The following is a 23,100-nucleotide window of genomic DNA, read 5'->3' as shown; positions in this document are numbered from 1 at the left end:
ATTAAACAAGATGATATTAGTGGGAGGTGGGAAGGATGGAAAAAGGATGTTAAAACAAATTGTTACTGCTTTATAGTTGGTCTTGAAAATAAATGATATGTAAATAGGGCTCTAGGTCTTATTTCTTATAGTGTTAACAGAATAGTAAGTGAATAACAGAGACAGTGCAATGATTTGGAAAGCATGTAGGGCTTAGAATATGACTGAGTTGTAGCTTAGTCTCAACCACTAACTGATGGGCCAGCAAAATGAAGGTTTTTCATAGATATGCAGCAAGGATATATGTACTGTTGGGTTGTTATTTCTATACATAAACACCTCAGTTCAGTTCAGTCGCTCAGTCGTGTCCGACTCTTTGCGACCCCATGAATCGCAGCACGCCAGGACTCCCTGTCCATCACCAACTCCCAGAGTTCACCCAAACTCATGTCCATTGAGTCGGTGATGCCATCCAGCCATCTCATCCTCTGTCGTCCCCTTCTCCTCCTGCCCCCAATCCCTCCCAGCTTAAATTGCTTCTTAAAGTTATTAACTGAAATATAGTCACATATCAGGAAACCTGCAAAAACACTTCAGCATCTAAAACATTTCACCAATCTTATGTACTTTGTTCATGGGGGAGGCCTTCATTCTCTGACCCAGAAATGAATTACTGTTTTTTAAAAATAATTCTAATAGTCTCAGTTTTCCTATCCACAGAAGACTGAAAATAAGATATAGAAGCTGGAGAAACAGTAAAAGATAATTTTGATCAAAGGAAACAGACATAAGTCAAAAGACAAAAAATGAATTATGACCAACCCATTGGAAAAGAACAGACAAAACTATAGATAGCATATATAAGAAAACAAAAATTTTTATCCATATCTATGTGATTTCACTGGGATGACCCAGAGGGATGGTATGCGAAGGGAGGTGGGAGGGGTTTCAGGATTGGGAACATGTGTACACCTGTGGCGGATTCATATTGATGTCTGGCAAAACCAATACAATATTGTAAAGTAATTGGCATAACTAATACAATTTTGTAAAGTTTAAAAATAAAATTAAAAAAAATAAAAAAAATAAATTAAAAAATTAAAAGAAAAATATTTCAACACATTTTCAATAGGTCTTGATTATGTTGTCATATTTCAAAATGATTCACTAAATAATTAATGTCTTTACTGAAGGTCTACTATGTAGTATTTAGTTGCTTAATAAATGTTACTTTTAATTATTAAATACTATTTATGAATAGTATATAAATATTTTAAGGGTAATATTATAAAGTTCATATTGAAGATGCAGAATCTGGGAACTGTGCAGTTATTTGCTCAAGTGGCAAGAGGCAAGTGGCAGAGATGAACCTAGTGGTCTCAAAAACAGCACATTTTCTCCTTTATCTGGCTTGAAAACAATTTTTTTGAAAGATAAGAATTATATCCACTTTTCTCTGTTTAATAAATCATGAAAATATGTCACATATCTTAGAACCATTCCTACCAAAATTATTATAGTCACTTATAAGAGTCTTCTAGTCAGTATGGTGAATGGAACATAAACAGGAATTCCCTCAGGCAAAGTATAATTAAAATGAAAGTCATTGCTAAGTTTAAAAGACAAAGAGAAATCTTCACCTCCAGTGAACAAAATGGAATTAAAACCAAGACAATGAATGGAGCTGAAATTGTAATCTTTCGGGGTGTGGATATTTAATATGCACCCTAAGAAGAAGAGTTTTACTATGCAATGGAAACTGGGATCAGAAGACTCAGATATGTGCTTTCTTCCAAAAAGATAAAGGAAATGGAAAGTGGCAGTTTTGATCATGAATGGGAACTGACTGAAAGAGTGTCCTTGAATTATAGGTAGATGAAGCCAATCACCATGAAAGAACACATATTTTCAGAATTTAAATAACTGACCCAGGGATTGAACTCGGGTCTCCCGCCTTGCAGGCAGATGCTTTAACCGCTGAGCCACCAGGGAAGCCCAAACAATTTTTAGAAAAATATCAATTATCAATTTCTGTAATCTCAAGAAGCAATAGAAAATATGACAGTCTATATAACAATTGTTGTTGTTGTTTAGTCACTAAGTCATGTCCATCTCTTTTGTGATCCCATGGTCTGTAGCCCACCAGGCTCCTCTGTCCATGGGATTTCCCAGGCAAGAATATTGGAATGGGTTGCCATCTTCTCAAGCCAGGTATCAAACCTGCACTTCCTGCTTGACAGGCAGATGCTTTACCACTACCTAGACATATTAAATTCATAGTCAGAAATCTGTGCCTTTATTTCATTTCCAACACAGGTAGTGGGTCAAAATTTTTTTCAGGTGATTTCAATAAACTTTGAATATACAGAAATTGTCTCTGTGATATGAACTCTTCGAGGTTGTTGAAAAAGAGGAAGTACAGTCTAATGCTTTTTGAGACTCTAGTATGGCCTAACCACTAGTGCCACCTGGGAAGCCCTTAATACTAAGAGTAGTGACAAATTATACAATTACAGAAAATCATAGTTTAACTTGTAAACACAGATTAAATATCCCAAGTAAAGCATCACATTTAATCTATTTATTGATAGCAAGAGAACAACAATATGAAAATATATGATTCTTCTGAGGAATGCAAGGAGAGTTCAATTTATAAAGTTTGTCCTAATTAGTCACATTAAAGATTCAAGGAAAAAAATTAGATGATCATCAAAATAAATGGAAAATGTATAATAATTTTCTGTATACTCTTAACAAAGAAGGAAGAGAAGGAAACTTGATGTATAATATAAAACAAAAGCAAAACAAACCCAGCAAATATTACCCTTAATATTAAAATTTAGAGCATTTACAATAAAATCCAGAACAAGATGAACATGCCAGATTCCTGCTATTAGATGTATAATTTATTATCATGTTAGCAGATACAAGAAGACCACACAAAGATGTAATGTCAAAGGAAAAGGTAGAAGACATTATCACAATTTGCATATGATAATCCACCTGCACTGAAAATCCAAGAAAATCTACAGGCATGCTTTCAGAACAACTGAGTTCAGCAAGGTTGCTGGACATAAAATAAAGATTATTCCTAAATCTCAGTATATATGGTTGGAGAAAGTAATAGAATTAAAAAAAAAAATCAAGCTCATAGTTGTAATAATACTTCAGATACCTAGAGATGATTTCTAGGTACAGTAAGAGCTGTGCTAGCCTTTAATGGAGATAATTATTAAATTTATTATATAATATATAAGAAGAATTGAATATTATAGACATGACATTTTTAGTTGGAATAATCAAAATGACAAAAATAATTTCTCTCTGCTCCACATTGTAAGATATTGACCTGTGGCGGATTCATTTTGATATTTGGCAAAATTAATACAATTATGTAAAGTTTAAAAATAAAGTAAAAAAAATAAAGTTAGTGTAACTTGCAATAGTGTTTTTCATAGAACTTGATCACTAATTTAAAATTCATATGGAGGAATCAAAGCCTATGAAGAGACACTCGGTTCTGAAGAAGAAACAGGAGTGAGCACTTCCTTGATCAGATATCAAAGCATATTAAAAAGCTGTAATTATTAAAGAAGTCAGGCATAAATACAAGAATAGTCAAAAAATCAGTAGAACAGCATAGAGAGCCTGAAAACAGACCAGGCATATAGGTGAACGAAAAAAACAGAATTAACAGTGGAGAAATAAAGGATTGTTAACTAAATGATGTTAGGACAATTTTCTGTTCTTATGGGAAAAAATCAATTAGGTATTGTTCAAACATCACACTAATAAAGAAAAGTAAATGTAAAATAAATTAAAGAGGTAAATGTGAAAAGCAAATGCTTAGAATATTTGTTTTAAAACAAATACGAGTTGTGTTTTTGAGAAACCTAGATGGGTAAAAAAAAAGATCTTCACGACCCAGATAATCACGATGGTGTGATCACTGACCTAGAGTCAGACATCCTGGAATGTGAAGTCAAGTGGGCTTTAGAAAGCATCACTACGAACAAAGCTAGTGGAGGTGATAGAATTCCAGTTGAGCTATTTCAAATCCTGAAAGATGATGCAGTGAAAGTGCTACACTCAATATGCCAGCAAATTTGGAAAACTCAGCAGTGGCCACAGGACTGGAAAAGGTCAGTTTTTCATTCCAATCCCAAAGAAAGGCAATGCCAAAGAATGCTCAAACTACCGTACAATTTTACTCATCTCACACGCCAGTAAAGTAATGCTCAAAATTCTCCAAGCCAGGCTTTAGCAATATGTGAACCATGAACTTCCTGATGTTCAAGCTGGTTTTAGAAAAGGCAGAGGAACCAGAGATCAAATTGCCAACATCTGCTGGATCATCGAAAAAGGAAGAGAGTTCCAGAAAAACATCTATTTCTGCTTTATTGACTATGCCAAAGCCGTTGACTGTGTGGATCACAATAAACTGTGGACAATTCTGAAAGAGATGGGAATACCAGACCACCTGACCTGCCTCTTGAGAAATCTGTATGCAGGGCAGGAAGCAACAGTTAGAACTGGACATGGAACAACAGACTGGTTCTAAATAGGAAAAGGAGTTCGTCATGGCTGTATATTGTCACCCTGCTTATTTAACTTATATGCAGAGTACATCATGAGAAGCGCTGGGCTGGAAGAAGCACAAGCTGGAATCAAGACTGCTGGGAGAAATATCAATCACCTCAGATATGCAGATGACACCACCCTTATGGCAGAAACTGAAGAGGAACTAAAAAGCCTCTTGATGAAAGTGAAAGAGGAATGTGAAAAAGTTGGCTTAAAGCTCAACATTCAAAAAACGAAGATCATGGCATCCGGTCCCATCACTTCATGGGAAATAGATGGGGAAACAGTGGAAACAGTGTCAGACTTTATTTTTTTGGGCTCCAAAATCACTGCAGATGGTGACTGCAGCCATGAAATTAAAAGACGCTTACTCCTTGGAAGGAAAGTTATGACCAACCTAGGTAGCATATTCAAAAGCAGAGCCATTACTTTGCCAACAAAGGTTCAAGGCTATGGTTTTTCCTGTGGTCATGTATGGATGTGAGAGTTGGACTGTGAAGAAGGCTGAGCGCCGAAGAATTGATGCTTTTGAACTGCGGTGTTGGAGAAGACTCTTGAGAGTCCCTTGGACTGCAAGGAGATCCAACCAGTCCATTCTAAAGGAGATTAGCACTGGGATTTCTTTGGAAGGAATGATGCTAAAGCTGAAACTCCAGTACTTTGGCCACCTCATACAAAGGGTTGTCTCATTGGAAAAGACTCTGATGCTGGGAGGGACTGGGGGCAAGAGGAGAAGGGGACGACAAAGAATGAGATGTTTGGATTGCATCACCAACTCAATGGACATGAGTTTGAGTAAACTCCGGGAGTTGGTGATGGACAGGGAGGCCTGGCGTGCTGTGATTCATGGGGCGTGAAGAGTCGGACACGACTGAGCAACTGAACTGAACTGAAGGAAATACACATTGAAACAAGGTGACGATGCCCACCCCCAGGTTCCTGAAAAATTTGAGAGTCTATCTTTTCTTAGTTTTTGAGGTTCTTGGCAGGAAGAGCGCTATATTAGGATTCACCTTGGTTTTGATCATTTCCTAATTGACCGGTAGGCATTTAGAGGCATCTGCCAGTGGCAGTGCAAGTTAGGGGCTGAGGGTAAAAGGACAAATGGAAAAAGAAGATGGGAGTGGTGATTCAGGGGATAAACCAGAAACTGGGAAAGAAAAATGCCAGTGCTGGCCTATTTTTTAGAAAATGGGACCTGATATAAAGCTAGCACCAGATGTATAAAGATTTTTTTTCTTCTGAAATGACCTGAAGAGTGACCGGTGTTTTTAATAAGCACAATCACTGCAGATGGTGACTGTAGCCATGAAATCAGAAGACAATTGGTTCTTGGCAGGAAAGCTATGACAAACTTAGACAGTGTGTTGAAAAGCAGAGACGTTACTCTGCCAACAAAGGTCTGTACAGTCAAGGCTATAGTCTCCCCAGTGGTCAGGGACTATTGTGAGAGCTGAACTATCAAGAAGGCAGAATGCCAAGGAATTGATGCCTTATAACTATGGTGCTGGAGAAGACTCCTAAGAGGACCTTGGACAGTAAGGAGATCAAACCAGTCAATGTTAAGGGAGATCAACTCTGAATATTCACTGGCAGGACTGATGCTGAAGCTGAAGCTCTAATATTTTGGTCACCCAATGTGAACCTCTGACTCACTGGAGAAGTCCCTGATTGCTGGGAACGATTGAGGGCAGAAGAAGAGGACTACAGAGGATGAGGTGGCTGGATGGCATCACCAATGTGGTGGACATGAACTTGGGCAAACTTTGAGAGATGCTGAGGGACAGGGAGGCCTGGCATGCTGCAGTCCATGGGGTCGCAAAGAGCTGGACACGACTGGGCGACTGAGCAACAACACTCAAATCTTTTTTTAACACTCAAATCTTGCTGAACTCTTCCCAAGATCCCTACATACCAAAGACAAATGATTAATATAGAGAGCTTCTTCTAGTTGGAGGTCACTTTTAAAAATTGCTTTTGGCTCTTATTTCTTACCTATTTAAAAACTTGCTCTGTGATTACAAAATAAAGCAAAATGAAAGTGAAATGGGATTACATCATGGGTGGAATTTGTAATCAAATTTGCATCATGGGCCTTCAATCTCACCCTGGACAGAAGATATAAAGGATCATTGTTATTTTCCCTTTTGCTGAATTGGAGCTTGAGCAAACCTGCTAAGAGAGGGGTTGAGGAAATAATCTTCATTTTTCTTCCAGCCAGAGTGAACAGTTCCATCTCTGGAATGTGGGAGCAAAGCCCTCAGCCAAATGGAGATACCTAAGTTTGGCCTGAGACATTATGGTAAAAGTAACCATTGAATGTATTGAACTCTTCAGCTAGTCTCTGTTTTTGGTGTTTTACAATGTCCATAGATTTTCAATTAAATAATCAAAGTACTGTCTGATGCAGAGAGGCCTTTTTAAGATTGGCGGACTAAAATCCAGTCAGTTGGACACACTTGCAGAGGTGTATTTATTATTGGATAAGGCTGTCGTATTTAAACTGCTGACTGTACAGAGACAAGACTCAGCAGTCAGGCTTATGCTCTTTTCTTTTAATATTCCCCAGAGAGCCCTGAAGAATATTGGTATACTGTAACAACTCATTAAAGACTGTCTAACTGACTCTTAGTTCTGTATCCTGTAAGTATGCTCCAACTAAAGAGCCTCTTTTATTCTTTGGAACTAGAGATATTTCCCTTCCTTCTTCCAAAGTTTCAAGGATATAGAGTTAAAAGCACTGTCCCATAGTCAGAAATTAGAAAGTTGACTGAAAAGGATTCATAAGTTGACATAATTTAATAAAATCCAGTCTGGGAGTTATTTTCCAGAAAGTTACCTTTAATATGTTAGAAATGTGAAAGAGATGGAAGCAGTTTCTACGTTAAACATTCTTGGAGACACTATTGGGCAGGAATTTATTTTGTGCCCAGTAGTCTTAAAAGCCATCATCTTAATGATGAAGGTGGAGATAACAAAGGAAACTGAAGTTTCCTGACTCATAAGATCTGATTTCCTCTATTAGCTGGAAGCATGCATCATTGCAAATTTGTAATTCCTTCATCTCGCTTCTCTGAGTCCTGAAGCAATAGTTATAACCAGTCTTACCAAAGAGTCCTAATGAGCCACAAAAAGATGGTTAACAAATTTTTCTCCTACAGATTAAGGAACTAGTCAGTGGTAGATGAGTTAAGAATGGTATTCTAGTTCACCTCTTAAATATTTAGGAGTCCTCCTCACCTTAAAATATATTCATCGTCAAGACAAAAGCAAAATTGCTGCATAATTCTTGGTGACCAATCTAATCCTAAAGGTAACTGTTGCTCTCTGTACTTAAAATGACCTCCATTTGTAACTACCTGGATTGCCTCCAGCATCATCTATAATTTAATTCTATTTTTCCCAGCTCACCTAGAAGAACTCAAAATGAAATGGTGACTTTGGTTTGTGAGGTCAGAATCAATAGCCATTAAGAGAATGAGGAGATTTTTAAATCTAGGGGAAAAGCAAGTACTTAAAATATCCCTTGCATCAGCCTCCAAATTCTCGGTACTGAGACAGTGCAGACCTGGCAGACTTCATCATGATGCAACAGCTTTTGGCTTCCCACGTGGTACTAGTGGTCAAGAATCCACCTGTCTACTCAGGAGACTTGTAAGAGATGTGGGGTCAGTCCCTGGGCCAGGAAGATCCCCTGGAGGAGGAAATGGCAACCCACACTGGTATTCTTACTTGGAGAATCCCATGGACAGAGGGGCCTGGTGGGCTACAGTCCATAGGGTCGCAAAGAGTCAGACATGACTGAAGCAACTTAGCACTCATGCACACTCATCAGGGTAACAAGGTAACATCTGGCATTTATTTGCAAAAGTAGAAAAATGTATTAGTTCAACGTGCACATACAACTTTAAGGCCTGCAGAGATAGGAATTAATGCACAAACTGATTGTCAGTCAAAATTAGAGCTAACCTTCAGCTTTCAGAGTGTTTCAGACTTGTGTGGTGCAGTAGGAGAAGCCGAGAGACCCTGCAGAACGACTGAAATAGATTAAAGCTGTAGATAAGAAGAAAATTCTATGTAAGCTAAGCATGAGTTTCTCTAATCATGTCATTGGCATCATGTAAATGCCAGACACCATTTATATACAGCTTAGATACAGCAGATGTTGGCATTTAAGTATAGGTTGCTCTGAGAGAAAATTGCCCTTGAATGGAAGAGGAAGTATACTGTCAGAGAAAAATGATTTTCTCAGTTAACAGTTATAACCCCAATAATAGAATTGTTGTCAACCAGAGGTTGTGGGGTGGGACAGGAGGAAAGATGTAATGATACCTCAATTCCAATCGAAAAAGGAAAATCAGCTTCAGTTTAAATTGCGGATATGTGGGTTGTATACATAGAACCTTCTCCTCCCTCTCTCCTCAAACCTCAAGGCTTCATGTTAAATGGAACAAATCACATCCTTCGTGGTTCTGCTCTGTTTGGTACAGCTGCTTGCTGCAGGTGGTGCCCTAAAAATACATTGTTTGTTTATTTTGCAATAGAGCAGTCTGCAGAGTGGTACCTAAAAGTGCAGCAGCTCCCTTCTCTTTCTGTCAGTGAACCAAATGATGAAAGACTGAGACCCCTGTCAACCTAGCATGAAAGGACCCAAATAAGAGGCACAGGTACTGCCTGAGGCTCTGCTCCTTGATGAGTTCCATTTTCTTTGGATTCCTGAAGCAAAGCTGACAAGCAGACTATCTGTCATCAGAGTCTCTGACCAGGTTTCAGTGAAGTAAAGCCAAGCAACACACCACCATTGTTGGGAGAATCATTGTATTTCTCTGGAAATTAATATCTGTAAGCATATGGGGTCTAAAGGGAAGAAAAAAACCTCTAATGGATCACAAAAGGAAAATGAAAGCAAAGATTAATGTTAGGTCAGTGTTTACACAGATGCCTTTCAATTGAGCCTTCAATGCTTTTTTATTCATTAATTTAAACGATCAAATAATTGTCACAGCCAGACTGACAGGGCGCTCAGTTTACTGTTTACCGTTGTTGAACACAATGCAATAACTTCTATTTGAAAACGTTTTACACATGAGAGTTAAAATAATGATACACAAAATCATATTTTCCTTAATATTATTCTAGACTTTCCCCATTGAATGAAACTATAAAAAGACACTCACCAAAATTTCAAGGTTTGCATGAATTAATTGACATAGAGGGGTCACTAGTGATAATGAGTCATGTCAATCCAACTTTGGCAAGATATTGTTTACTGTAAGAACCTTACTTAATATTAGTGGGATTGTGATGAATAGATTTCACAGTCTGATGGATGATAAAGTAAAATGTTATACTAGAAGGGATTTACTAGAAAAAGCTTGAAAACTATTGACTTAATCAATCAAATATTTCTCTAAAATTCAGTGATATGGAAACGCCCTGGATTATTAACAGGGTTGGAGCCATATTTGCAGTTAACATTAACGCAAACAGTCACATGGGAAAGAACTCCTTCATTAAGTATAATACAATATTATGAATAGTTAGGAGAATAGCAGTGAGAAACATATGGCATGAGAATTGGTTTTGACTCATCGGGTTACTGCTTGAGAGAAATTTAACAATGGGTGGGAGTTGGCACAGATGTAGCCATGGAGCCATGAGGACTGGCCTCCGCACGAAAATGACTGGAAATCGTATGCCCAGTGTGGAGGACTGTGTGGGTGGAGAACAGTAGCGCTTAAAATCCTATTTGTAGGACTGGTAAAAGCAAAGGGTGTGGAGAGACTATCACAGATGGTTCTTTTTCTACTGTGTAAACAATATTTAGCTTAAGTGTGTTTGCCCATATATTTATTCTTTTTCACTCAAGTATAACATACTAAACAATAAATTATCTCTTGTATTACAGGTATCATTATAAATCATTTTTACATCCTTCTTTTGAGATGACTTGCTGTTATTTAACAACTATAATGCATTCTACTATTATTAACTCTATCACTGTGTGTAGAAGTTTCTGTGAAGAAGACATTTCCATCGAAGATGTATTTCTCAAAAATGTGTATCATAATAATTGATCATGACTAGAAAGACATCTTAAAGGCAATGATGTTATATATGACCACGGAAGATGGTAGACTTTGTTGAAGTTCAACAGCTTGTCTTGTTTTCAAAAATACTCCATTTTACTATATTTTCATATACTTATTTCTTTCTGAAATAATTTATGACTATAAAGTTAAATATAAGAAATGGGATTCTACTGGGTTTACTGTATAATACTCTATGGAGGTAATTTCAACTTTAATATTATTCAAGAAAACCCAATTATTATTGATTTATCATAGGCTATAATCTTCTCTACCATGTTAAATGTATTGGTATTTTTATTCCATGGTGTTTCTAAGCATTCTGATAGATCAAGTGATATAATGTGATAAATCAAGTGATATTATATTATTGCTTTGGGGGTAAGCAAATGCTTCAAACATTACATAGAGAAGCAGATACTGCAATCTGATGATAATGGTTGATATGGGATAAAACTTGCCCCTGTGCTGGCTGGTGTGTTATTACACTAAATAGCATCACACTGGCTTTAAGAATCATGGTTTTATCCGGGGAGTAAGTAAGCTTAGTAGGATTCAGTTCAGTTTTGCACACCACTGCGAGTGAACCTGACGAAATAATAGTGTTCTCCAGAGCAGTGGAAGAAACTGAGCTAAGGAGAAAATAAATATACCACCTTTATTGTTTTCAAGGCAATTTCTTAGACATTATCTCATCTAGTTCATAATTACAAAATAGTTTATTATACAGCTGGGTGTAAAATTTAAGGATTGTTACTCCCAGACTGTGAATATTTTACCTGATAGTTCTGACCTTGCATGTAGGGAATACTAGTGGATATTAAAGGCAAGAAAAAAAATCTTAGATTTAATTTGACTTTAGAGACTGTTCAAGTTCTTATGCTCCATTTGTTCACAGACTCATGAAACTGCTCACCAGTATACAAGGACACCTTTCAGGAATAAAGCAAAATAAAATAAAGAGCATGATAACTGATTGTTCAGGGTTTATTTTTACCAAAACTTGATTGACATCTGTGGATAAGACATGAAGGTGTTATGCTCCGAAGTGATTATGTTCAAATGAATTTGTTATTTTCCAGAGAAATTGAGAGTAGAGTAGAAATTTAAACATGTGCCCATTTCAGAAGTATCCATTGGTCTCGATATTTCTTACTATCAGGGGTAAATCCAGTTGGGGTTCTAAACTTGGTTTGTAGAACATCATTTATGTGTTTTGGAACACTCAGTTGTACCAAGAAATGTCCTTTCCCAATTCTATTTAGGTCTTCCCTGGTGGCTCAGACGGTAAAGAATCTGCCTGAAATGTGGAAGAGACCTGGGATTGATCCCTGGGTTGGTAAGATCCCTTGGAGGAGGGCATAGCAACCCACTCCAGTGTTCTTGCCTGGAGAATCCCCGTGGATGGAGGAGCCTGACGGGCTGCTGTCCATGGGTTTGCAAAGAGCCGGACACAACTGAGTGACTAAGCACAGTTCTGTTTACCACCTTCATTCTGCTAATTAAGCAACTTTGTCCACTGGAAAAAATCCCCTGTTTACAATTGGTATTTGATTCTTCTTCCCATATATTTGTGATGATTTGTATAAACTATTCTGATGTTACAGAAAGACAAATCACATTTATTTCCTTTACTGACAAGCAGGTCTGTGTATCTGAATACCTGGGAGAACGGGAGTTGAAACAGTGTGTTTAATATTTGAAGGCAAGCAGCAAAGCTGTTGAACCATTCTGGGATCTAGGAAAGAAACTGAGTGCTTGTCATTCTGTCCATTTCCATCACACGCAACAAGCCGTTTTGTGCTAAAAACTTTTGAACAGTTTTGGACATTGACTAGAATCAGAAGTTCTACACCAGCTCACCATTCAATGTGGAGGAATGGTAAACAGTGTTTAAGTACATGAATTCGGTGTTTGACCACAGGTTAGTTATGTGAGTAACTCTTCCCTGTAGCTCAAACGGTAAAGAATCTGCCTGTGATGCAGGAGACTAGAGTTTGATCCCAGGGTCAGGAAGATCCTCTGGAGAAGGGAATGGCAATCCACTCCAGTATTCTTTTTTTTTTTTTTTAATTAATTAATTTATTTTAATTTGAGTCTAATTACTTTACAATATTATGGTGTTTTTTGCCATACATTGACATAAATCAGCCACCACTCCAGTATTCTTGCCTGGAGAAGTCCATGGACAGAGAAGCCTGGAGGGCTACAGTTCGTGGGGTCGCAAAGAGTCAGACACGACTGAGTGGCTAACACACACATACACAACTAGTCATATAACTTATGTGTTTGACCCTGCAGTACAGGAAGGGAAGTGACTCTTAAGGCCCAGAAAGGAATTGGTAGAACAACCAGAACTGTGGTACCATCTTGGCATATAAAATCATCTTCCTGACCAAGCACCTTGCTTTTCTATGCAATTCATATTTGAGGAATCAGCAATAAAAGGAAAGGGATGGGACTAATATATCTGGAGAAACTTTTGAAAAATATACCCACCTCTGCCCTACCTCAGACAAAAGGACAAAAAATTTCTAGAAGTATATTATGTTTATAGTAATCTTTTAAACAGCTAGGTAAGTAATTCCTAGTGTCAGCTAGCATTAACAATCTGGGCTTTAGGGGAATGTATGGGGGCTCCAAGACCGCCCCCTTAGCATACCTGAGAATTAAATGCCTGCTTCTTGTGCTGTGGCTCAGTCTGTAGGGACTGAGGAAGGAAGGAAGGAAAGAAGGAACAGAAAAAAAGAAGGAAGAAACCACTGCTTTAGATTAATGGCCTCCAAACATTTTGGCTCCTGCATACCCTGAAATAAATTTTTTAAAATTCCACTTGAAACTATGTGGGCTTGAAACAATCTACATTTGAAATTCATATTTGATATTTTTCATCATTAGTTTAAATGGTTTCAAAAGCACTTTATTTTGGCATAGTATACATATCAATATATTTTAAAGATATATTATTTACTCATATATCCAGTGGAATTTGAATACTGCTATGATGTGTTCACTTTCTTTCATTTAAGAACACATGTACACACTTCTATAATGATTATTATGTAAAAAATAAAATTTCATTTAATGTCCATTTTTGATTAATACTAGAATGGGATGGAGTTTAGCATGAATTCTAGTTGTTTTTGTATTAGGTATTTATTTATTATAAATATATAATATATATTTATTACATATACTATAAATATAAATATAGATATTTATGGATAATATATGGATGATGTAAATATAAATATATAAATATATTATAAGTGATATATTACATATTATAAATATATAATATATTAGGTATATATTTAGGAAAAATATTGTTCTTTCAAAAATAGAGAAGTAGTGAAGGCTTTTTGTTACAATGACATCACTCAACTTCTGCAGGTTCCTTGAAATTGGGTGCCATATTTACATATTTACCTATCATAAGAATTATTTCAAGTAATCTACCAATTGGTAAGTCTATGAGGTTTTCCTTCAGTTTTAATGGAAGCAAAGAATTGGAAAGTTCTTGATTTGCAGCAGCAATTTCTGGGAGGTATACAAAGAACACCACCAAGATAAAATAAACAACAATTATACTTATAACTCTTTCTCATAAAGGCACCTAGATTAATCTGATATATATAAAACTTGTGAGAAATATTTAATTTCAATATATTTGTTGATATAATATTTTTGTCCATGAAAAGTATGCACATTAAGTGTATTTGAATCAAATTATGGAGCTGCATTACTTTACTAGCCTGTGAGATGAGTGCAATTGTGTGGTTAGGCTTCAGCAATACGTGAACCGCGAACTTCCAGATGTTCAAGCTGGTTTTAGAAAAGGCCAAATCGCCAACATCTGCTGGATCATCAAAAAAGCAAGAGAGTTCCAGAAAAACATCTATTTCTGCTTTATTGACTATGCCAAAGCCTTTGACTGTGAGGATCACAATAAACTGTGGAAAATTCTGAAAGAGATGGGAATACTAAGCACCTGACCTGCCTCTTGAGAAACCTATATGCAGGTCAGGAAGCAACAGTTAGAACTGGACATGATACAACAGACTGGTTCCAAATAGGAAAAGGAGTACATCAAGGCTGTATATTGTCACCCTGCTTATTTAACTTCTATGCAGAGTACATCATGAGAAACGCTGGACTGGAAGAAGCACAAGCTGGAATCAAGACTGCTGGGAGAAATATCAATAACTTCAGATATGCAGATGACACCACCCTTATGGCAGAAAGTAAAGAGGAACTCAAAAGCCTCTTGATGAAAGTGAAAGAGGAAAGTGAAAAAGTTGGCTTAAAGCTCAACATTCAGAAAACGAAGATCATGGCATCTGGTCCCATCACTTCATGGGAAATAGATGGGGAAACAGTGGAAACAGTGTCAGACTTTATTTTTTTGGGCTCCAAAATCACTGCAGATGGTGATTGCAGCCATGAAATTAAAAGACGCTTACTCCTTGGAAGGCAAGTTATGACCAACCTAGGAGAAGGAAATGGCAACCCACTCCAGTATTCTTGCCTGGAGAATCCCAGGGACGGGGGAGCATGGTGGGCTGCCGTCTATGGGGTTGTACAGAGTCGGACACGACTGAAGCGACTTAGCAGCAGCAGGTGCAGCAGATAGCATATTAAAAAGCAGAGACATTACTTTGCCAACAAATCTAGTCAAGGTCCGTCTAGTCAAGGCTATGGTTTTTCGAGTAGTCATGTATGGATGTGAGAGTTGGACTGTGAAGAAAGCTGAGCACCAAAGGATTGATGCTTTTGAACTGTGGTGTTGGAGAAGACTCTTGAGAGTCCCTTGGACTGCAAGGAGATCCAACCAGTCCATTCTGAAGGAGATCAGCCCTGGGATTTCTTTGGAAGGAATGATGCTAAAGCTGAAACTCCAGTACTTTGGCCACCTCATGTGAAAAGTTGACTCATTGGAAAAGACTCTGATGCTGGGAGGGATTGGGGGCAGGAGGAGAAGGGGATGACAGAGGATGAGATGGCTGGATGGCATCACCGACTCGATGGATGTGAGTTTGAGTGAACTCCAGTAGTTGGTGATGGAGAGGGAGGCCTGGCGTGCTGCAGTTCATGGGGTCACAAAGAGTCGGACAGGACTGAGTGACTGAACTAAACTGAACTGAACTGATGGAGCTGCAGGTTTGGCTAATTAGTTTTTGTAAAATGACAATTTCAATAACGTAAATGGCCAAATCATTTTTCATTGCATAACAGACATACCAGATCAAATTTACATTTTGTCTTAAAAACACTGTCTTAATTTTTCAGTTCAAATATTTCATCTCAAGTAAATGACATCCACATTGTCATCTTTGCACTTCTGAATACAATAGCTGGGTATCCTTTGCTCACACCACTTTGCCCACTCACCTCTTTGAGATGGTGCAAGTTCACTACTTAGATTTAATTTTTGCCATTTTAATAGCAACGTCCAAGGCTAAGTGAAAATCAGAATCCAAATCTTTGAAAATCAGGCTTCCATGAATGTGTTTCCAGATTATAGGGAAAAAAACAGCATGAGCAGTAAGGTTCTTTACTCTCATGCATGCACCATACACTTCAGCAACATTCAGACAAACAACATGTGCCATTACCAGAACAACCCCAGGTCAACTTGGATAAAGTTTGCATTCAGAATTTTGCAAATTTCTTCACCAGTGGTATTCCTAGGCAGATCCTAGCAAGCCAGATAGCAAATGTGTATCATTATCTGGAAACAATTGGAAACATCTGTTGCTGCTGCTGCTAAGTTGCTTCAGTCCTGTCCAACTCATGTGTGACCCCATAAATGGCAGCCCACCAGGCCCCCCGTCCTTGGGATTCTCCAGGCAGGAACACTGGAGTGGGTTGCCATTGCCTTCTCCAAACTCTATCCATTTGAAAGGCACATATTTTACCTTCAAAATTTGTTTCACCACAGTATGTTGAACAATGATTTCCATCATTTCAAGCACTCTACAAAGTTTTATAGAGAATAGATGTAACTGAAGGATAAACTTGGCAGTGAACCTGTTTTTTTAGCTATGAACAGTGTACCGGAACCTTTTCTAAAGTTTTCTGTGACTTCCCTGCTAATTTGTAGACAGTTTCTAAGCCAGTTTTAATGGCTGCGGGAAATAGTAAGCTTATTTATGTTTTTACCAATATCCTCTACTGGTCTCTTAAAAAATTAATAGTCAACTTGCTTAGAAGTGTGTCAGAAGTAAAAGAAATAAAGGAAAATGAAGCCTAGCAATTTTGGTTGGAGAACTTCATGTTAAATTTAGAGATATTGGTCCTTTGGAGGTAGCTAGAGAAGAAAGAGATTCTGGTTTCCAATGAATTATCTGAATATGTTTCAAAATAAAAAGTTACTTCAGTTATTATGATAAAAGTTTCCCTTCAGTTCAGTTCAGTTCAGTCGCTCAGTCGTGTCCGACTCTTTGCGACCCCATGAATTGCAGCACGCCAGGCCTCCCTGTCCATCACCAACTCCCGGAGTTCACCCAGACTCACGTCCATCGAGTCAGTGATGCCATCCAGCCATCTCATCCTCTGTCATCCCCTTCTCCTCCTGCCCCCAATCCCTCCCAGCATCAGAATCTTTTCCAATGAGTCAACTCTTCGCAAGAGGTGGCCAAAGTACTGGAGTTTCAGCTTTAGCATCATTCCTTCCAAAGAACACCCAGGGCTGATCTCCTTCAGAATGGACTGGTTGGATCTCCTTGCAGTCCAAGGGACTCTCAAGAGTCTTCTCCAACACCACAGTTCAAAAGCACCAATTCTTCGGCACTCAGCCTTCTTCACAGTCCAACTCTCACATCCATACATGCCACTGGAAAAACCATAGCCTTGACTAGACGAACCTTTGTTCACAAAATAATGTCTCTGCTTTTGAATATGCTATCTAGGTTGGTCATAACTTTCCTTCCAAGGAGTAAGCGTCTTTTAATTTCGTGGCTGCAATCACCATCTGCAGTGATTTTGGAGCCCCAAAAAAGTTACCCTTAGTGGTTCATTTATTTACCTTTCTTTGTAAAACTACTCCCTTTTCATTGTGTTGGTTACAGGAAGTGAGGTGTGTGTGTAATAGAAATAGAAGGGGAAAAGATGCAAGCAGTGACAGATTTCCTCTTCTTGGGCTCTAAAATCACTGTGAATTTTGACTGTAGCCAGGAAATTAGAAGATGATTACTTCTTGGCAGGAAAGCTATGACAAACCTAGACAGTGTGTTAAAAAGCAGAGACATCACTTTGCCGACAAAGGTCCATGTAGTCAGGCTATGGTCTTTCCAGTAGTCATGTGCAGATGTAAGAACTGGACAATAAAGAAGGCAGAGTGCCAGAGAATTGATGCTTTTGAACTGTGGTGCTGGAGAAGACTCTTGAGAGTCCCTTGGAAAGCAAGGAGATCAAACCAGTCAGTCCTAAAGGAAATCAACCCTGAATATTCTTTGGAAGGACTAATGCTGAATGCTGAAGCGCCAGTACTTTGACCACGTGATGCTAAAAACTGACTCTTTGGAAAAGACCCTGATGCTGCCTAAAATTGAAGGCAGAAGGAGAAGAGGGCAACAGAGGATGAGATGGTTGGATGGCATCACCGATTCAATGACCAGGAACTTGGGCAAACTCTGGGAGATGGTGAGGGACAGGGAAGCCTTGCATGCTGCAGTCCATGGGGTTATGAAGAGTCGGAAATGACTTGGTGACTGAACAAAAACAAATACAGATGAGGTATATATACCTCCCTTCCCCTCACCCATGGAAGACATAGCTAATTAATAATGGCATTCTTTGCTACTGAAGAGAAGTCTGAATTTTGGGGTTTCATGAATCTGTTACCCATCAGCTGATGCTGGCATGCTGGTTTAAGTCTGTTTTCCTATCCTTGGTACCGAGAAAAACTTAGATTAGCATGTCCGTCCTCCACATGTACTAGCTAAGAAATCTTGGGAAAGGCTTTGAGTCTGTCCTGCTGCCCTCCCAGGACTGTTACACAAATCAAAAGATTAAATTCCTGTAAATGCATTTTGCAAACCATACAGTTATAGTCACATTTTCTGAAGAAATCAGGTTCATTGTGTTGTAATGTAAACAGCATCATCTCTTTAGTTCGGCTCCTCCTGGGCTCTTTCCATATGTATTTATTATATCTATTTTGTAGGTGCAGTTTTAAAAAAAAATTTGGATTTTATTAAAACTGTGCACACCTGTATTCCCTTTGTACGTGATATCTGATCCTAACTAGAAGAAAATGCTGCTGGAGAAGAACGCTGGAAACCTCACACCTGGCTGATCATTATGATGCTGTGGCAGTCCTTTCTGCTCGGCTGGAGGCTGTGTGATTAATAGCCTCTCTTCCCAATTATGTGGATATTATACTCTTCTTCCTTTGGCTGGAGATGGGAGATATCTTATGAATGTGCAATGCAAATGTGGGCTTTGTGAATGCTAATTTCAAAATCAGCTAGGAGTTGATTGGCAGGAAACCGAACAATGGGGTGACAGGCGTGCCAGGGGTTAGGAATCTGTGAAAGAGAGGCTGAGTGAAGGTGGAGAAAAAGAGCTGGAGAGACTTGGAGTTAATCAAGAGCCGTTGCTGGAACAGCAGCCATTTATGAAAACAGATCTAAGCCGGATATCCTGGAAGAGAGGGTAGCTTCAAAGACAGGTGAAAGAGAAGTGTGGGAGTTTAGCTGACTTCACAAAAAGCAGGATGGAACTAAGAAGCCAAGATGATGCCATAAATGCCACAAACGTATTCTCTGTACCACATTCCCAAAGTGTGCCTGTCTGCCCTGGGTGTGTACCCTGAGGAACCACGCCCATTTCTGACCTTGACAGCCTCAAGGTCAGAGATGCTGTCATTTGTTTCTCTAGATGCCAGCAGGGAGCATCACTCAGGAAGCGTTCCCTGGACTGGACCGAACTAAACATTGGATTGTCAGGAAGATGATTTGAGGAACAGGAGAAGGGGAGAAGCAGAGATTCAAGCCACTGTTTCATCCCTTGTTGTTGTTCCGTCACTAAGTCGTGTCCGACTCTTCGCAACTCCATGGACTGCATGCAGCATGCCTTCAACACGGCAAAAGAAGTGATCAGAATGGCTGTAGGAATATTTGGAAGGCTTCTGCTAACTGGGCAGAGCAAATTGTTCAAGATCAGCCCTGTTTTGGTTTGCATTCTAAAACGCTAGTTAAGATGTGCTAGCTTTTCTACATAGCAGATGCTTTCAGCCCAAGGCCAGCCAGGCCATAACAAACCCAAAGACAGAAAGTGTGTGGAAACTTTTCCAAAAAAACCGGCTTGGGCTGCTGAGTTACTCTCTCAGGTGATCCAGTCAGCATAGCAAAAGAACTCCCCTGGAAGGAAGAGCAGGTGGAAAGGGCAGAGGTGAAGATGCCACATCCTATGATGACCTGCTCAAACTATTGCTCCACTCAGCTGGGGGACGTGTCGACAGGAGGATCGAGAACCAGCAGCTTGATATATTGGTCGCATCTGCTCCTAGAGACACTCCATCCATCTTCTCTACACTCTAGCCACTTTGCCTTTACAGATGATTTTTACTTATGTAAAAATATTTTTTTTCTTTGGGCAGTATGTCAGCCTTAACACATGCTTCCATGTCCAAATGTATTTCCTCAGCAAATTATCTGTGAACCAGAATTTCATGGCGGTTTAATAAATCTGCGAGTATAGTTTATTCATACACACATTCATTCAAATAACTCTCTAAAATAGTCATATATTTAACTATCCATGCACACAGACTATATGTTTACATCATCCTTGACGCATATATAGAAGTTTTCCAAAAATTATGGATACAGTTAAAAAAAAAAGATAAAAAGGGAGTTTCAAGGAAGGAACATTTTCTCTAAAATTCCTCTCTCACATGTAGGAAGACATTTTATCTGTCACTAAATACCAGAAATATTTTACTTTTCCCATATGAGAATGAATGCTTCACCTAAATGAATTTTACATAATGAAATGACTAGTTCCATTCCATCAAATCTCACTTTACTTAAATATAATAAAAATGAACAGTTATAGAATTTAAAACTATCATAGAAGCTTTTTTTTTTTTTTTAATTAAGAAGTGCTTCAGGTTGGACACATTCAAGGGAGATCACTCAGTGCTTTAGCCAAGAGCGTAATTCAAATATTGTGGAAATAATTTATGCTGCTTCTCAAATATTTACAGTTCTTCCTCCTTTCTGGCTGATTTGTGATTGGGTAGGAATCTGTGTCTAGTTCTGGACAATGAACTATGAGCAGTGAGCTTCCTCTCTCAAGTAGGAGCATTTTTGTGCCAATGTAGACACTTCAGATCTCTTCCTGCCATCTGGCATGGCAGCCATGATGACTGAGACGGTGGCTGGGTTCCTAGCCTTGTTTCCTTAGCGACCAGTGATTGGTAAAACTTCTTGCTCACCCATAAGAATAAACCTTTGTGGTTTTTAGTCACAGAGACTTGGGAAGTGTTCATAGCACAACATATATAGTCTATAATTATATGTGTATATGCATGTTCATATATATTCCTCATTAAAAAATATAATAACTATATATATTAATTATGTAATCTAATACACACACTCATGTACTTTCCTTTTAAATTCCTGAAGAGTTTTATATGAACCAGCTGGTACCATTCTACCCAGAATATTTTATGTCCTGTTATTTAAGAATTGTGAGTTACTGTCATTCTCAAAGTAATTAACTAAAGAAAGGTAAAAAGAAGATTCTAATTGTATTATTTGTTGTTAAAGATTAAGACTGTGCACCTCAACTGAAGATCTACATAGAGTCTAAGAAAATACACATAGATCTGCATACATGATCTGTAATAAATGGAGACATGTATAATAAAGTTGCCTTAACTTTATGAATCCCACAAAATTACACATTTAGCATTAGCGAAAGTTCTCATGAAAGGGAGGTATTTATTTCTTTATCATAGGAATATAATGTAAAATAATGTTTTATATAACATAGTAATATATTATACAAATGTGTTCTATAAATATACAAAAATGGAGGAATTATTTGTAACTCCAACTTTCTTCCTGTAGAGGGAGCATTATTTATTGGCAGAATACTATGAAAAATAGGCGTGTGATAATCTAGAATTAGAATTCGTAGAAAAGCTGAATTGTTTTGAAAAAGAGAGACGGTGATAAAAGATGATGGATGGTACCTGGGGGAAATCTAAGAACAAGATTTTAAGGGAGAAGGAAATTCCCAGAATTAGCAGCATACCCAGAAAGAATCACTCGGTCCACGACATAGCCTGGTTTAACCTGACAAATCCCTGTTAAAAGTGGCGGTGATTAGGAAAAAGCACACATCCACCTTCTACCCACAGGTTCCAACTGCGTGTGCTGAGTATACACAGAAATAAAACAGTTCGGGAAACACTAGAAGGAGTGGTTGGCTGTCAACACTTACTGCGAGGACAATCTGGAGGGAACTGTGAGCCACTTCTATGTACTGGTACTCCAGAAAACACCCTGAGACCGTGATGTAGCGATGGTCTTCTGGGGCCCAGTCTGGGGCAGGAGTCACTGATGTCACCGTACATCCTGGTCCATTCTCCATCCACCAAGATCGGTGCATTGAAATATTAAAAGTCAGGATAAGGTCTGTTTCCTGCAAGAAGGCAATTTATAAGGATGAGAATTACTTCACAAATGTTAGCTTATTTGGACTGATTTGCTTTAGAGTTTCCCATTTTGAAATGTGTTTTTCCCCCTCGCCTTGCTGTATTTTATATGCACAAAGAGTGAGTGTGCTCAGTCGTGTCCAATTCTTTGAGACCCCATGGACTGTAGCCTGCCAGGCTCCTCTGTCCATGGAATTTTCCAGGCAGGAACACTGGAGTGTGTTGTCATTTTATAGGAAGAAAAGTAGCATCTAAAGCCAAAGTTCCACCTGGAAAATATGTGTCTGTTAATTTCATTTATGAAGGTTTGCCTGACTACAATAATATAAATAAGAGTATTATTAGTAAAACTGTCAGACTTACATTGTTACACTGAAAAATCTTAGCTTTTAGAACTTGTAAATATTACAAAGGGAGTGGTTTTAACTATTTTGTCAACTGAAGTTCATCTTAAAAGTGCTATTTTCCTCTCCCTTAGAATATTTACCTTTTGTACATTTTTTAAGGGGCTTACCTGATGACTCAGACTATAAAAAATCTGCCTGCAAATGCAGGAGATCCTGGTTCGATCCCTGGGTTGAGAAGATCTCCTGGAGAAGAGAACGGCTTTCTGCTCCAGTATTCTTCTTTTTTTTTTTAATTTTTTTTTATTATTATTATTTTAATTTTATTTTATTTTTAAACTTTACAAAATTGTATTAGTTTTGCCAGATATCAAAATGAATCCGCCACAGGTATACCTGCTCCAGTATTCTTGCCTGGAGAGTTCCATGGACA

General features: G+C 38.3%; 1 protein-coding gene across 1 annotated transcript in view; it reads right to left on the bottom strand.

Annotated features, from left to right (window-relative positions):
* Positions 1 to 23,100, bottom strand: part of NKAIN2 (sodium/potassium transporting ATPase interacting 2) — a 1,210,503-nt gene that overhangs the window by 147,378 nt on the left and 1,040,025 nt on the right. The window contains exon 4 of the mRNA XM_025295038.3: positions 22,110 to 22,310. Coding sequence (XP_025150823.1) covers positions 22,110 to 22,310 — 201 coding nt within the window. The remainder of the gene's footprint in view (positions 1 to 22,109; positions 22,311 to 23,100) is intronic.

Source organism: Bubalus bubalis, chromosome 10 (assembly GCF_019923935.1).
Source record: "Bubalus bubalis isolate 160015118507 breed Murrah chromosome 10, NDDB_SH_1, whole genome shotgun sequence".
Taxonomy (NCBI): Eukaryota; Metazoa; Chordata; class Mammalia; order Artiodactyla; family Bovidae; genus Bubalus; species Bubalus bubalis.
The sequence above is the reverse complement of the archived record's forward strand: the minus strand, read 5'-3'. Positions and strand labels throughout refer to the sequence as shown.